Source organism: Carassius carassius, chromosome 22 (assembly GCF_963082965.1).
Source record: "Carassius carassius chromosome 22, fCarCar2.1, whole genome shotgun sequence".
Classification (NCBI taxonomy): Eukaryota; Metazoa; Chordata; class Actinopteri; order Cypriniformes; family Cyprinidae; genus Carassius; species Carassius carassius.
The window spans coordinates 2,933,448-2,949,510 of NC_081776.1; the positions used below are offsets into that span (position 1 = coordinate 2,933,448).

General features: G+C 36.0%; 1 protein-coding gene across 2 annotated transcripts; it reads left to right on the forward strand.

Moving 5' to 3' along the window:
- Nucleotides 1-317: 317 nt before the first annotated feature.
- On the forward strand, nucleotides 318-15,120 carry LOC132098320 (neurotrophin-3-like). 2 transcript variants are annotated; one of them, XM_059504462.1, is made up of 2 exons: nucleotides 318-456; nucleotides 13,072-15,120. In XM_059504462.1, exon 2 carries the CDS (start codon nucleotides 13,093-13,095, stop codon nucleotides 13,834-13,836), a length of 744 nt encoding a protein of 247 aa, XP_059360445.1. In that variant the 5' UTR covers nucleotides 318-456; nucleotides 13,072-13,092; the 3' UTR covers nucleotides 13,837-15,120. The 2 variants fall into 2 exon arrangements, with proteins under 2 accessions (XP_059360445.1, XP_059360444.1); XM_059504461.1 differs by lacking the exon at nucleotides 318-456 and adding an exon at nucleotides 1,838-1,985.
- Nucleotides 15,121-16,063: the final 943 nt, after the last annotated feature.

Here is a 16,063-nt window from a genome sequence, read left to right on the forward strand (position 1 = left end):
TTCACCAACATTGTTGAATCATACAAAGTGAAGCGTTCTTGAAAGACAAACAGGTTTAATTTCCTGTCCTTTTGATAGCATCATTGTTTCATCTTCCTCTTGGACTGGTTTAAAAGAAGATTACTTCATTTGTGAAATATCCCTAATATGTCCCCTTTCAGCAACTGATGACTTCATTTGATATTCGCAAATCAGCTTCCTGATTGTGGAAATATTGAGGAATTGCTATAACTTCTTGAGCACAACCACCAGTTGTGTTGAGATTGCGTGTATTAACACAGAACATCATAAAGGAGGATTTGTCCTGATTGAGACGCGTGAAAACTCTTTATTTTAGCTAAAACATCTCTCTTAGACTTTCTTTTTGAAATCTGATATTCCAAAGCCTTTCAAAAAGAAGAGGAAGAAACACGAAAATTCTCCTGTTACCAGGAAGTTCACTCCAAGTATTAACAGGTAAGATGCACTTTCAGCTCTTGAGAGGCTTGCTAAAAAATTGGGCTTTACACAAGTGTTGTTTGTTTGTTTGAGGTTTGTTATTTCATTGTCACAAGGCATTGCAGCTCAAAAAGTTAAGTCAAGGAAAGTTTGACATCCAAGTATTTCATTTTCTAGTTTAGACAATGAATATGGATCATTTAGTGACCGTGACAGTTCAGAGCAAACAAAAGAAAGACTAAAATGATGAGATATGGGAGGGACGGTCACGTGGACAAGCTTTGTCTTACTTTCTTGTATTTACAGAGATTGTCCCAGTGTGTCTGTTGCTCTGCAATGATTAAAATGGTTTATTCAGTATACCTCAAGATAACTATATGTCATCTCTGCAATACTTGAAGACCTTAAGATGTCATCCTAAACAAACATATCCAACAAAGAGACGACTGATATCAGAAAAGAGTGGATTATAAAGGATTAATAATTGTTTCCTGCATGTCAATCAAGCCCTGCCCATTCTAAAATCACTTATGTTCTTAATCTACTCTTATAATTTGCGTATACTATGACAATCTCAATCTATTTCAACGATTGAGTCACACCGATGCCTGTGAGCTCAGACTGTGCATTAATTTTGTACAATTTTTCTTCAGTTGGCTGCCATACCTATTATTAGGATCTTTTGAATAACTTTTTAAAGCAATTTGGGTATATGAGAAAGTATGCCATTTCTTTCTCTTCATATGAGGTTCTTTTGTTACTTTTGCTAGACTCAAACCCATAATAATCTACAGTAACATGTTGTTTTGCTAAACATCTGTCAAAAAGATGTACATATGAGACATCTGATTAACTTCTGATGAAGGATTTTCATCACAGTTGATCACGAAAAGTCCATGGACATAAAAATTAGAACAGTACATTATTAAAAATAATGAAGAAACTTCAACATCCGTGAAAACTTCTTTATAGTGAAAAATTGATCTTTTAATGGATTTTTAAGACTTGTTCGCTGAAAGGTTCTTTGGGGAAACCAAAATGGGTCTTCCATGGCATCACTGCGAAACCCCCCTTTGGGACCTTTATTTTTTTAAGAATGCAGATCAAATAAAGTCAATATGAATATAATTTAGTGTAACTGAACTGTACATTTAATGCTTAACTGGTCAGTAGTTAATGTACCTTAAAATGCGTGTTAATATCATTAATAAATGAAAAGTTATTAGACGTACAAATGCATGACTGACTAAGGAGAACATCAACACTTTGGACTAAGAACAGCAACCCTATATAAAAGCCATCTGTCCGTGCTGGATGTGCACAGGAGAGTAGAAGATTATGCTTTTCGCGACAGAGAGAGAGAGAGAGAGAGAGAGAGAGAGAGAGAGAGAGATCTGCGCGCTGTACTCGCCAGTAAGACTCACTTTCATAACGCAGCGCACGCTTTCTGTCTGGAAACTTTCAAAAAGGATTCGTTATAAACTCATCACCTTCATGTCGGCACTGCTGAATATTTCCTCACCGATGCTATGGTTACCTTTATTACGGTAAGCATCTTTAGAAAGTTAGTTTGCTCGAACTGCTTCCATGGATCATTCGATGGGAATCTGGAGGGCTCCTGGCACGATTGCGCCTTTACGCTTGTTCTCCAGGACAGTTTGTGTACGATTTACCATTGACAAAGTTTACACAGCGAAGATTTGCTCTTAAACAATGCGTTTCCTGGTAACAACGTAATTTAGAATTTTGCTCCAAATTATTAGCGCTTAACGTGGCTTTCTGCACAGTTGTGTATTTGGGAAGAATGTGATGCGCAGAGCCTCGGGCTGAATTGAAATCCAGTACGTGCAAATTCACTTCTTACCTTTCAAAGTGCTCTTCTTTTTATGCACAAAACAATAGATTGCCAAGACAACTCTTTTTCTATTCCAAGAGTCTTTTAATATATAAATAGGTGTCTGGATCTGTTTATAGTTTAACTTCATATCTGTCTAGATATAGAAATATTGAGTAAGTTGCTCGACTTTAACTGATAAAACAACATGAAAACTTGAATGCAATACTTTAAAATATACTTAGATGTGGTCTGGCTGAGATTGGCAGACAATCCCTAAAACAGATAATCCACGTAAATCTGTGCTGGAGATGCCAGTGCTCTCGAAGCTCTTCACGTTTTTCAATGGGTTCAAGTTATTGCTCTTCCTGTTCATCAACGTGAAGCTGCATGTACCCCCCCCCCCCCCCCCCCATATTTGATAGCCCTATCTGCATGTATTTCTACTGTGGTTTCCTTCCTGTGTGTGTCGAAGGAAGTCTTGTGCAGACATGCTCCTGAAACAAGCATCTGTCAAATAAAGGATCTGACACGAGGCATCCACTGATGGGGAGGCTAAAGGGTTAATGCGAATAATTTTAATTTACAGGTGAATGTGTCAAAAGATATATGAGAACCCTTGGCACTTTTTGAGGATTTTTCTTTTATCCTAGTCTGAAGTCATTATGGAGATAAAGAAATCACCTAAAATCAGATTTCCTGCTATTTTGATGATCTATAAAGAAAATAATTTATTTTCGTCTGATAGAAAAGTTTGTTGAATAAATACATAACATTTTATTTAAAATAAGAATATGGAAATATAAAAAGCAAAGACTCCCTTAATGAAATGTTCTGAATTTGCAATTTTTATTTGTTGCAGAATACCAGCTTAACTAGGCCTGGTGATATTGCACACTTCGGTGTTTTAGTCCACTAGCTAATGGAATAACCAGTTTACTTATGTGATTTTCTCAGTTATTGTAGCTTTGAAACACTTCCAGGCTCAACAGTACTTTCAGTTCAACTAGTGGCTCTGAAAACTGTGGAGATAAATGTTCAGAGCCAGTTCCAGCACATCCTTACTGCAGGGCAAATATCTGTCACTTTAAAATGGGAACAGCAAAAAATGTTGGCTGGCCATCAAAGGATCTCATCAACTTTATCACGGATCACTCATACCCACAAACTATCTCACTCTCTTTTTTGGTCACTATGTGTAAACTGTGGGAAATTCACTATGCTGACCATATATGGATCGTTTCATTATAGAATACTTTATGAATGCCAAATCATGCAAAGAGATAGAGCATGAAATGAAATTTTTCATCTTGATAAATGTGTCCTAGCTGTTTTCATATTTTAAAGGACATGCTACGCTAACAGTTTACAGTCTAAGCTGTCAGTAAACTGCATTGGCAGACCATCATTGAAATGACAGATGGCAGCCAGGCCTAAATACATCAAATGAGCACTTCTTAGTAACTCTTCATTTTCTTAGTAACATTTCATTTTGCACACTATTGATTATTGTATAGAAAACAAAACCTACAGCTAGTGATAGTGCAACAATATATTTCCATATGTGCATATATATATTTCCATATGTGCATATATATGTTATCTTGTTGTTGTAGTTTTACTAATAGTGAGAATCCCAAGCAGAGCATTCATCTTTATTCCAAAGAGAGATATTGTGTCAACCCAGCTAACAAACATATCTTCTAGGAGCAATTTTTGATCAAATAAAAAATGAATAATAATAAAAAAAAAAGCTGTTAGCTGGGAATGAATGCTGTCTAAACAGTCACCATGTTAAAACCATACACTCCTCAAAAAAACATTATGAATATTGAAGTCAGGAGATCATTTGTGTGTGTGTGTGTGTGTGTGTTTGTTTTTAAATACCATGTCAGCTTCTTTGGCTATATTATTATTATTGAAAACCTGAATATACCCAGAAGGGTTTTTAACATTTGTATTGGAAGTGAGTTGATATACATTAAACATAAAGGCACGGTGGATATTTCAACGCTGGTGAGTGGGAAGTTGCTAAATCTTTTGTAGTTTGTATCCTTGACAAAGTGTTGCTGTCAACAGCCAAACAGCCATCTATCACATTACATTAAAACAACCAACACAATCATGTTACAAACTCCAAGATGTGTTAACTACACTAACTGTTGTGTTTGGCAGTGCCATGTCAAACAAAAAGCATGTTCTCTGAACATTATTGTTATATAGAACCATGCTTTAATGAAGTTGTGATGCCATGGAAGGCCATTTGTTGGAAGAAAATGATGTAAATAACTATTTTTCTACTGTTAAATGCTGATTCTGAGGCCAAGATTGTAACTATACCCTCTAATTCTTAAATCTTATGGAATTTAGACTTTTACTGTTGCATTCGCTCTAATAGTGCCAAAAACAGGAAGGCATTGGCCGCCAAAATTTGACCTTAGACTTGTCATAGAATATATCATTCAGTACACTGGGTGATAATCAGAAGTTGTAATGCTATGAAAGGCCCTTTGTTTAAACAAAATATTGTATATATGTATATAACTATATTGGAAAGAACCATTCTTTTTTCTGCTAAATCCCAGCAAACAGGGAACATTCTAACAACTTTTACTAACATTTAAAAAAAAGTTATATACATTTTTTAACAAAAAAGTTATTAAAGGAATGTTTATGGAGCATTCTTATACCCTTATCAACATTTTTTTAACATTAAAATATTCTTAGAACAACATTCTCAGGGATGTCCTTATGATGTTATTTATACTTGATGAACGTTCTCATAATGTTGAGAGAAAACGTTCTTTACTCTATTTTGGATAATGTTAAAGGAAACCTTTAAAAATATATAACTTCAACAAGAAAACTAGTTATTTCAACATTCTAAAGGCCAGTTCACACCAAGCACGATAACTATAAAGATAACGATAAAGATCTAGTTCTAAAAATCATTCTCAATATTAAAGAATAGCAGAGTCCATACTACAACTATAACTATAAAGGCATAGAGAAAGTTGTAGAAAGTTGTGAGAAATGTTTTAGGAGCCTTTAAATAGCGTTTTAATTCCAACAAGAAAACTGGACATTTTAACGTTCTTAGTCTATTTAGGTACTTCACATTAGAAACATTTGTTATAACCTAAATGTCTTAGCTGGGCTTAAATCTTCAAGAATTTAGCCCTCTTCTTGACATTTTTTTTTAAAGTTTTGTCATTTTAACTTACACTCGTCATAGAATACACCATTCAGTGCTTTGGCGGGTAATCAGAATTTACTAAAAACACATGCCGACTGAAAGAAGTGTGTTGAAGGGAGGTTTTAACCCAAGCTGCCAAACAGCTGCAATGCATCCCCTACACTGAACAACTCCATCATGAGGCACTGAAAACATGACATGTTAAGCTAGCCTGCTTCATAAGAATGCTACATGTGAACTGGAGTTAACTAATGCTCATATGTATGTACTTTGAGTTATTTTTTTGCTTTTTTAGGGGAACATCTGGAGGCAATTGGACAGCATTAGGGATGACACACTCTTCTCTGAAAATCCTGTGTGGATTTCTTCCACTGGCATGCTGCCTCCTAAGCCATCCTGAGTCCATCAACTTAGGTTGCTCTTCTGAAACACACGAGAAATATATACAGTCATAGTGTCATGTCCTGTTAATAGATACTGTACCATAAGATAGCATGCCATTTTGCATGATGCTTTCAATGTGCCAATGCATTGCTGACAGACAGTTGTGTGCATTGAGAGCAGACACTTTTAAGTGGCTTTAACCTTTTTAAATATTGTATTCTCCATCTCATTGTACTATTTATATTTCTCTGGTGACATGCATGCACATGTTTTGATTTCATACAATAGCTAAACAGTTCATAGTGCATCTGAATGGGAAACTCTTTGATTCAGTTTCTTCTCAAAGCTAAAACCCAACTCCATGTGACTGAAGTATACAAATTATATCTGTATCTATTAGCTTGACTGATGGTCTTGCTTTTTAGTAGTTGAACATATGGCATTCCTCTCAAGATTACAAACCCACTCTGACAGAAAATAACCCACTCTGACAAAAATAGCATAAAAAATGGAGGACTGGCTGTAGATTTTCGATTTACTGTATCAGTGTTGTGGAAAGCTATTTTTACTTTTAAAAGTATTGCATACAATATTGTGTAAATTATTTTTACTTTATGTTAAGTAATGTGTTACATTACTTTAGCATTAATTTTACTCACCTGGGCTGGGCTCCCTTCCAAAAACAATTATAAATTAATAACAATAACAGTCTTATTGCTGCAATAAATAAAACACACACACAAATGTGATATTTAACTAAAGCCATTTTTACTTATTTGTATGGCTGAATTGGACCATCAAAGTTCAGCAGTGAAATTAAATACAGAACGCATATCTGTGTTATTTAACAGATTTCATTATTGCAGGTTTGCTTCATATTCTGAGTGTGCATTTCACTATTTTTGTTAATTTCTAGGAATACTGAATATGTTTTTGAGTAAGTGAGACGATTTCTCTCAGTTTTTCAGTCTCTTTCAATTAATGGAAAATAAAGTAACTTGCATTACTTATTTAAAAAACGTAACTCAGATATTTTGTTGTAAATTTAAAGTAATCTGATTATGCATAACTGTGGTTACTTGTAATGTTAACCCCAACACTGTGTATAATCATATATGTAATATATGTAAATATGTAAAAAAAAAAAAAAAAAAACTGGTTTTAATTGAGTGGATTAGTCACTGAATGCTAAAACAGTCCAGTTCATGTTGACCGTGCCACTCCAAAATCTGCTTTATCTAAGCAAGCCGGACTGAACGGTGTGTTAAATGGTGCATTGGTTAGTGTGAAGGCTATTGCTAATCTCAAGCCAATCCTCCAGGAGTTAAAAGCTCAGGGAGTTGTAAGCCTCCTTGGCCAGTCTTAGATGATATGTGCAGGTGGTGAAGAAGCCCCAATGTCGAGGCCACTGACACAGTGCTGTGAGAGATTAACACTTGTCATACATGAACATGCTATTCTCTAGGTTTGAACTTCAAAAGTAGTTGAAAACAAGAAGGAAATGTGACCCTGGATTTATACATCATCTTTGTTTGTTAGGATCTGACAATATTTGGCTGAAATCACCTTTAAAGTTGTCGAAATGAAGTTCTTAGCAATGCATGTTACTAATCAAAAATTAAGAAATTTACAAAATATTTTCATGAACATGATCTTCACTCAATATTCTAATGATTTATGACATAAAAGAAAAATCTATAATTTTGACCCATACAATGTTGCTAAAATTATACTTGTAATTATATTTGTGGTCCAGGTCACAAATATGCATGCAATTGATGTTTATTTGTTATATATATCACAGCTATTTGGTGGAAAGGTTTGCTGTTGGGACAACAGGATTGCTTTACACCATCAAACTAACAAAACTAATTACTTCTAGTGACATTTTGGTTAATTCGGAATGTAGGAAACCTCATGTGTTTATGAGGATTAATCCCAAGACAAGTGCAGAGCTGTGCATTGATTGACCTAAACCAGTTAAAGGAGATCAAGAACCAGATTTTGACTCCTAATGCTCCCGTGTCCTGAAATAAGAGTTCACTGAGCGTGCTGTTTTATGCCGTTGAATATTATGTCATTATGAAGTATTGGCTAGAAATACTTTTCAATGAAAAGTGAAAAGGCTTCCAGTATAGCTGGTAAGGTTTGTGCACTGATATCACAAGACTCAGGTTATATAAAAAGTAGTCCCTTTTTGCTGAGATCAGACTGATTGCAGAGGACAGTTTGTGTGAGAGTCACTTGTGTGTAAGTGAAAAGGAATTTCTTGATGTAGATTCTAATGTAATTTAGGTATTTTCTGAGGTGATGGACTTGTGAGCTCTTAAACAATGCTTGCTTGTGTTTGGATGAAACACAAAGCATTTAGTCAAGGAAAGTGTTGGGTTGTTATCTGTTGCCTTCACAACAACAATTTAGTCTTTAGAATGGAAAACAGATGAATGGTTGAGCTTATACTGTAGCTAATCAACATGATTTGTATTTCGAACTTGATACCATGTGAAAAGTATTATCTTGTCTCCGACTTTTTGTAATTGTTTGAAATATGCCGACAGCTTTTACCTTTTCCAACCTAGTTTTAATGGATTAGGGTGTTAACAAATTTGGGCATTCCTAAGAAAGCAACCTCGGGTCCATTAACTGCCCTATCAGCTGACTAGACCAATCACAATCAAACACAAAACTTTAGTAGCTTAGGCTACATTCTGTTTTGAGCATGAAGTGCATTGAGGCCTCTCGATCATTTGATTTTTCTCCAATTAAATTGTGTTAAGGGATTTATTGTGGCACACTGTGAGTTTGGGCACTTTATTGAGTTTGGCTTTTGCTTTGTTATTTCATCTGTTTAAAATGAACAAAGTTGTAACCCCCTTTTAATACCATTTATAACTTTGTAACAATATATATATATATAGTATATACTATATAATAATATATAATATATATATATATATATATACTGTATATAATCTTTACACAACAGTGTATATAAAGCACCATAAAGTAGTCCAAAAATCTTCTTAAGTAAATCACTATATGATGAATATTTATTTCATTTTAATTTATTTATTCAAATGAATTTGAAACCTATCTATCTGCTTCAGCTTTATCTCACCAGCACAAATTTGTATTTTTTAAAACACATAGCTGTTCTTCACACATAGCTATTGTATGAGTCCAGAAGACTTGGAAGATAACGTACAATATATAAGTTGTTCTTCTGGAGCCATCATTGTACTCTGTAAACAGCTGTATCGAGGTTCTTCAAATTTCTCCTTTTTGTGTTTAACTGAAAAAAAAAAACTAACAAAAAAAACATATTTATGGTCAAATTTGTAGTAGTGAAACAATAAAGCCAAAGTTTTTTAATTAAAATGGTGAAGTGTTGCTGGGTCAGTGTCTCAGGCTGATCTGCTATCATGTGGGATGTTAGTATCTCTCCTTACCAAATCTCTTTTTGGCATCTTCCTGAGGACAAACGTTTAAGCTGCTGCTCATCCTGAAAGAGACATGAATGCACATCTGTGCTCATGTGAGATGTGAACTTCCTGCATTTATGCAACATGACTGAGCAAGAAACTTAAAGACATGTGTCAGGATCACGGGTCTTAGGGATTTTAAACGTGACTTTGAGAGGAAATCTTTCAGAAAGGCCTTCTGCATGGATCAAACCTTAAACTCTTGTTAGTTGAGTGAGGGATTGCATAAGCTGTGATTCCTAGAAGGTCTCCGACAATGTTTGCAGCGCATGAAGAAACAACTAAGAATTTGAGAGCAGTTCAGAGGATGCAAAGGATTATCTATTCAAACATGGTCAAAACAGATTCAAGTGCATGTGCTTCTATCTCATCATTTGTTGTGCTATAAATTACACTTAAAGAGAAGCAAGTGACTTGACCGAGTTACTCATTATAGGCAATTTTTGCAGCTTAAAGTAGAAGAAACCTTTTAAAAGCTTAATGGACGTATACAAACATACCCAAACATTTGAACGCACTTAAGAGGATGAAAAAGTTTATCTATTCAACCCTAGTCTGGAGCTCCAAGTCAATTTCCACACATGTTTCACCTGAATGAGTTATTGACTCTCATTCCAGTATCTTACACTTTTGTACACTTTCCCTTGAAAGCTATGCATTTGATGGGGTATGAGACACAAATAGTGTCGACAAAGACAAAGCATTTCGAATTGCTGTTTGCTGTTCTCAATTAAAGTGCACATGGGAATGTTGCACAATTTGAAGTAGTTCACTGCAAATGCAGATAAACATTACAATAAATTTGTAATCAATAAGCATACATTCTCACAGGCTTTCTGGGATAGTCACGTAACTCTTGCTTCGATATAAACAGCAGATTTTGTAAAACAGTAATTTTTTTTTACTCTCTGGTGCTGCTCACGTGGTCAAAAATGACAGAACTATATATTTTTTATTCAAATGATGATTAATTGTTTTATATTTTAGTTTGATAATATTTTTTATTTTAAAATGTATTTTAAAATACTCTTTTTTTATATAATACAACATTTTACTGTAAAACTGCATTAATTTCAGGGGTATAACTGTAAAAAAAAAAAAAAAAAAAATCCACTAGGTGAAATATGCTTCATATTAATTTCCAATGCAATCTTGAGTGTGTGTGTGTGTGTGTGTGTGTATGTGTGTGTGTGAGTGTGTGTGTTATGTTAAAATAATGTATATTTCATTTTGAACAAACACTCATAAGAAGCAGATGTACTGCCTGAGAATATAGTGCAATTGTGGTCCCTTGGTGTCTTGCTAAATGTCCTGCAAATGTAAATCCGATTTGGTTTATCAAATTTAGCTTATTAGCACACTTTGGAATTAAGCTAGTTCCCTTGCTAAATTCTTTACAGATTATGTATCATTATTCAGTCACTACTTCAGTAATGTGGTTGTTGTGAACTCAGCGACTGCACAGGCAAAGAAATTCATCTGTAAAGGCAATAAAACTGAGCCATTTACTATGCCAGTGCCTGAAAGATGACTTTTTTGTTGTGCCACCCCTCTTTAGAAACACAGATGTGTAATTGCAGGCATTACCCCAGCTAAAAAGCGAAATTAGGGATGCTTATTGACTGTAATGAGGACAAATTGATTAACAGACATCAAGATTTCAATCTGCCAAACAACAAAGGTCAGTGTTGAAAGAATGTGCAAAAATTGGCTGTAAACTTGTGACATCAATGAGGAATTAGATAATATTCTGTAAAATCTAGGTGTACTACTCTGAACTCGGTGTAAAATGATGAAAGATTAAAAATTCCTACAAAACAAAAGGTCTTTTGTATTTGTCACTAAAGTCTAATTTAAAACCAATCGTTTATGTAACAAACCAGGCATCCCATGACATTATCGCCCACCATGCCAAGACCTCCCAAACCCTGCGGTTCTCCGAAGGCAATACATGTAGTTCTGAAATAGAAGCACCCAGGGCAGCGTAAAGATTAGGAAGCACACTGGATATTTATTTTCATCAGACACTAATGCCCAATGGACCTTTGGTATAGCAGCTGTAACCCTTGCCTGTCTGCAACACGTCTGTCTTTCTGTATCAGTGCTATCATTAGACTTCAGTTCCTGTACTTTGCACTGGAGTCTATAGTTTAGTGTTACTTATGATTTTACTGCACTGGGTTTGATGCTGAGATGTTTTGCAGTGACTTACATTGTCTTGATTGAAAGCGTTCTCAAAACATTAGACATATGGACACATATTAAAACATATGGAGATATAGATCTAAAAGAGAATCTGAAAGCAACAAGTCTGTGTCTGTTTATTCAGGTAGAACTGAGGAGGAAATTGTACGTTTACTAGTGCCTGGTTATATGCAAGTTATGAAAAAGAATTGGTACCCATGTCATACCAGGAAAGTGACGCATCTGATAATTGCCGAGTCAGGCCTACTGCTTGTATACTGTTGAAAAGAAAATTGAAAGGCTGTTAACTGCAATTTTAAGTATTAAAATAACCACACAAGCTTACGGTAGACCACAACTCTTACCTTATTTAGCATGAGAATCTGCACTAAATACCACAAACAGCTCACAAAAGACAGACCTTCTTACTTGAAGCAATAAGAAAAAAGGCAGTATTATGTTTAAAGAATAGTGTAGTTCACCCACAACTGAAAAAAATTACTTCTGAAAAAAAAAGGACAAATGGTAACACTTTGCACACTTTGCTTAACACTTTAACCCATAAAAACACATTTTATGGGTTACATAACTCTTTAAGATATACTATAATTGATACCTTAAAGAGATATGTAACCCATAGATTTTTTATTTATTTTTTTGGTATAAATTCATATATTAAGGTTGATTCACTGATATTAAATATTGTGGTCCCACTTTATATTAAGTGGGTTTTTTTTTTTTCAATTAATAATTTGGTACAATGCACTTATTGCGTTTATTGCATGCATACATTGTACCTATATTTAAAAAAATACTTATTTTTTGATGTAAGTAGCAGTTAAGGCCACTTAATATAAAGTTGGACCAGTATTGTTTTTAACTTGAATAAACCACTTAATTTAGATTTTATCATTTTAGGTGACCTTTTTTTCAATGCATTTAGCATTAACTAACAAGAAGAAATAGAAATAGATGCTGAAATGAACACTAGTTAAGATTAACAATTTATTTATTGTTAGTTATATAGTTAACTAATGAATTGATTTATAACTAACTGTTACCAGAGAAATTGATAAATGTTCAGGTAGTTTTCTCCCCCAGGAATTTGTAATTAAATTATTAATTAAGTACAGAAATAAAAGTTTTTTTTCATGTTTAGTTGAGCTTGAATCCATTTTATAACCTCTAATCTTTTATTCCACTGCGATATGGTGCACACTAATGACCCTCCATTGCTTATACACTTAACTTATACACAGTTTTGCACTTTGTGGTATCTGTGTACACCTTTCCAAATGGATGTGCCAGGCGCTCAAATAAATATGCCAAAAGGGAGGCCCTCCAAACATGGTATGCATGTCAATGCAGGCCATCTTTTATCACACACTGTGTGCCCAGACGCAATGCAGATGTGCTGGAGAAGTGCCACTACGTTTTGAAGTACAACAATGAGCTTCATGAGAATTCAGTGCTGTTGCATGGCCAACAATAACAAAAGTTGATGGCTTTTGTTTGCTACCATGCTTATAAAACTGTATTCTGTTTCTCCACAGATCTTACAGGTGAATCTAGTGATGTCCATCTTGCTGTACGTGATGTTCCTCACGTACCTCTATGGTATCTCAGTTTCTACGATGGACAAGAAGCGCCCCACGCAGGACCCCATCAACATGCTCATCATAAAGCTCCTGCAGGCCGACATCAGCCGCAGTCGTCAGAAGCAGGACGACGCTCTTTCTTACACCACCATAAAGACACCTGCAGTGGCTGACTATAGGGAGAAAGTTAGTGACCAGCCTGTAACAGACATCTCGATTGAGCTTCTGCGTCAGCACAAACATTACAACTCGCCTCGTGTGCTCCTCAGCGACCGACCTCCGCTGCAGCCGCCACCGCTCTACCTCATGGACGACTTTGTCAGCAACCAGGATGGCAGGGGCACCAACAAGACGCGGCAGAAACGCAACACTGAGCACAAGAGCTACAGAGCTGAGTATTCTGTGTGCGAAAATATCAGCCTGTGGGTGAACAAGACCACGGCTGTGGATGATCATGGACAAGTGGTGACGATTTTGAGGTCCTTCAATGCGGGACGCAGAATTATCCAGCAGTACTTTTATGAGACAAGATGTGACACAACCAAGTCCAAAAAGGGCAGCTGTCAAGGTATTGACAAAAAGCACTGGAACTCGCAGTGCAAAACCTCGCAGTCTTATGTGCGTGCTCTCACTCAGTATAAATCATCTGTGGGATGGCGCTGGATACGAATAGACACCTCGTGCCTCTGCGCGATCTCACGCAAACACCGTAGGACATGAAAAACACTGCAGCGACTTCTCTGCTATCTTACTTATGTTCCCTGGGGGGGCTGTAAATATATAAATATAAATTATTATTTAAGTTATATGGAATGCATATAGTTTATACATGTCTATGTATAATGTATAAATATACTTGTTGTTTGTTGTTATTGTTATATATCTTAAAAAAAAAAAAACTTACAGTAACTTGCAATGCCGCTAAGCTACAGGAGTATTGCATGCTGAATTGTGCCTTGCTCAAATATCAGAGTTAGAGGACATGTCACTCCACTAGACCTGGACCTTGGGAACAGTTGCAATGGAAAACTCATATCACTCAATATCATATTAACTTCAGTATTGTTCATGAAAACTAGTTTTTCTACTGAAACAGGTTTCCAGTATATCCTCTTTGGGAATGAGAAAACAAATCACCATTGTTGTTGTATATTGTATGGAAATGTGTAAACATACAGTGTATCAAAACTGCATGAAATACCTAAGAAATACATATTTTTCTAAGCACTCCTATTAGTGTTTTATAGGTGCAGAGAATCAATTCTAGCAGAACATAAGAAATTGCTTTTAGCGCATTCCAACATAGCCGCAATAAAGTGGGAACGAAAGCAGCCAAGTATTACCTTTTAAGGGACCAATGATGAATTTGTTTTGCTCACCGTAGCTTTGTAGCCGTGAGGAAGCTCCTCAACAAATACAGGAGCAAAGATCCTCCCACTAACCACACACTTCTCTGGCACCCCTCCCAGCCCTCCAGAAACCACCAGAAATAAGCTTACTGCACTTTTAACCTCTTTTTGATCACCTGCTATGATCAGTAGCAACATCTCCACCTTAAAGAGCGTAGCCAGCACACGCAATAACAGCATGTAAGCAATGGGCCGTTGCTAATGACACTGTAGTCTTACCCAGAGGTAAAGCTGCCTTAAGACCATGTACATACATGCAGAGCTGGGATTTGAACACATAATCTCCCCCTTAAGAGGGTTTCGCTCTTGTCAGACTCATCTTAGGAGATGAGCATTTCACCGGTGCGCTGTGGCTAAAAAAGGCCTGCCATGTTTTCCCCCTGTACATTTATATAAAGAGACTTGCTCAATTGCTAGTCAGGAAGGTAAAGAGATTTCAGTAAGATTTGCGATACACGATGACTTTACAAAACATGTCATTCTCTTCAACAAATGAATGTTTTGTACTTTACAATAAATATGTTATACCCAAGACGACATGTTTGTCAGCAAAGCATATAAGAAGCATATAGACAGCAATCGAGCTCATTTGAAGAGCATTTTAAAAGGCCAGACAGCTGTGGCTTGGCTGTTCTTCAGGCTTATCTTTGTGACACATGACCCAGGTCAACTCTGATTTGTCCAAATGTCCAGAATGAACATCATGCAGAAACCAGAATTTACCACCTACATATAATACTTACTTCTGTACCAGCATATAAAACTAGCAGGATGGGGTCCAAACCCATTACTACATGAAGTAGAGTGCCAAGACTTCGTCCTCCAAGGTCTGAACATAAAACTTTATTAGCGTTAAATTGTCTATTATAATGTGGCTATAAAAAGATCAGTATAAAAAATTTTTTTATTGCTTTTTAATGCTTCACGGGTTGTTGGAGAAAGCAACTTTAAACAAGCAAAAGGTTTCGCTTTTTTGTGGCTGACGACTCTCTTCATGACCTGATATTCAGTGCTTGAATTGGATGTGAGGTTTTGAAACAGAGAAACATGGTGGAAACACGGCTCAGATTCGAAACAGAACCGCAGACCACTGAGGATACAACACACCTTTCTCGATCTCTGCGTAAAAACAGGATAAAAGCTGAACACAGGAACTCTGTTTTCCAAGGATGCTGTTGGGAATTGGCCCACACAGTTGTCCAAATGCATTGCCTTTCCTTTAACACACATTATTGCACTGGAACATGAGGATCCCTAAATGATTTTGACTTCTTGGATGACACTCACTGAAACATTCCCATGTATTTTATGCTGTCTTGAAAAGCCCTGCTGGTGTCATGCATACTGTGTAGGATTCTTGCTGCTTTAAACCACTACAACCAACCTTATAATGGACCAATGGCCATTGCTGACACCCAAGGACAAGGACTCTTTTATGCTGAAATAAAGCTTTGCCCAAACACACCTAAGTAGTCCTCTATTTAAGGACTACATGCTTCCTAACAATTTTCAGACATGAAAATTATCCCCGGAATGTC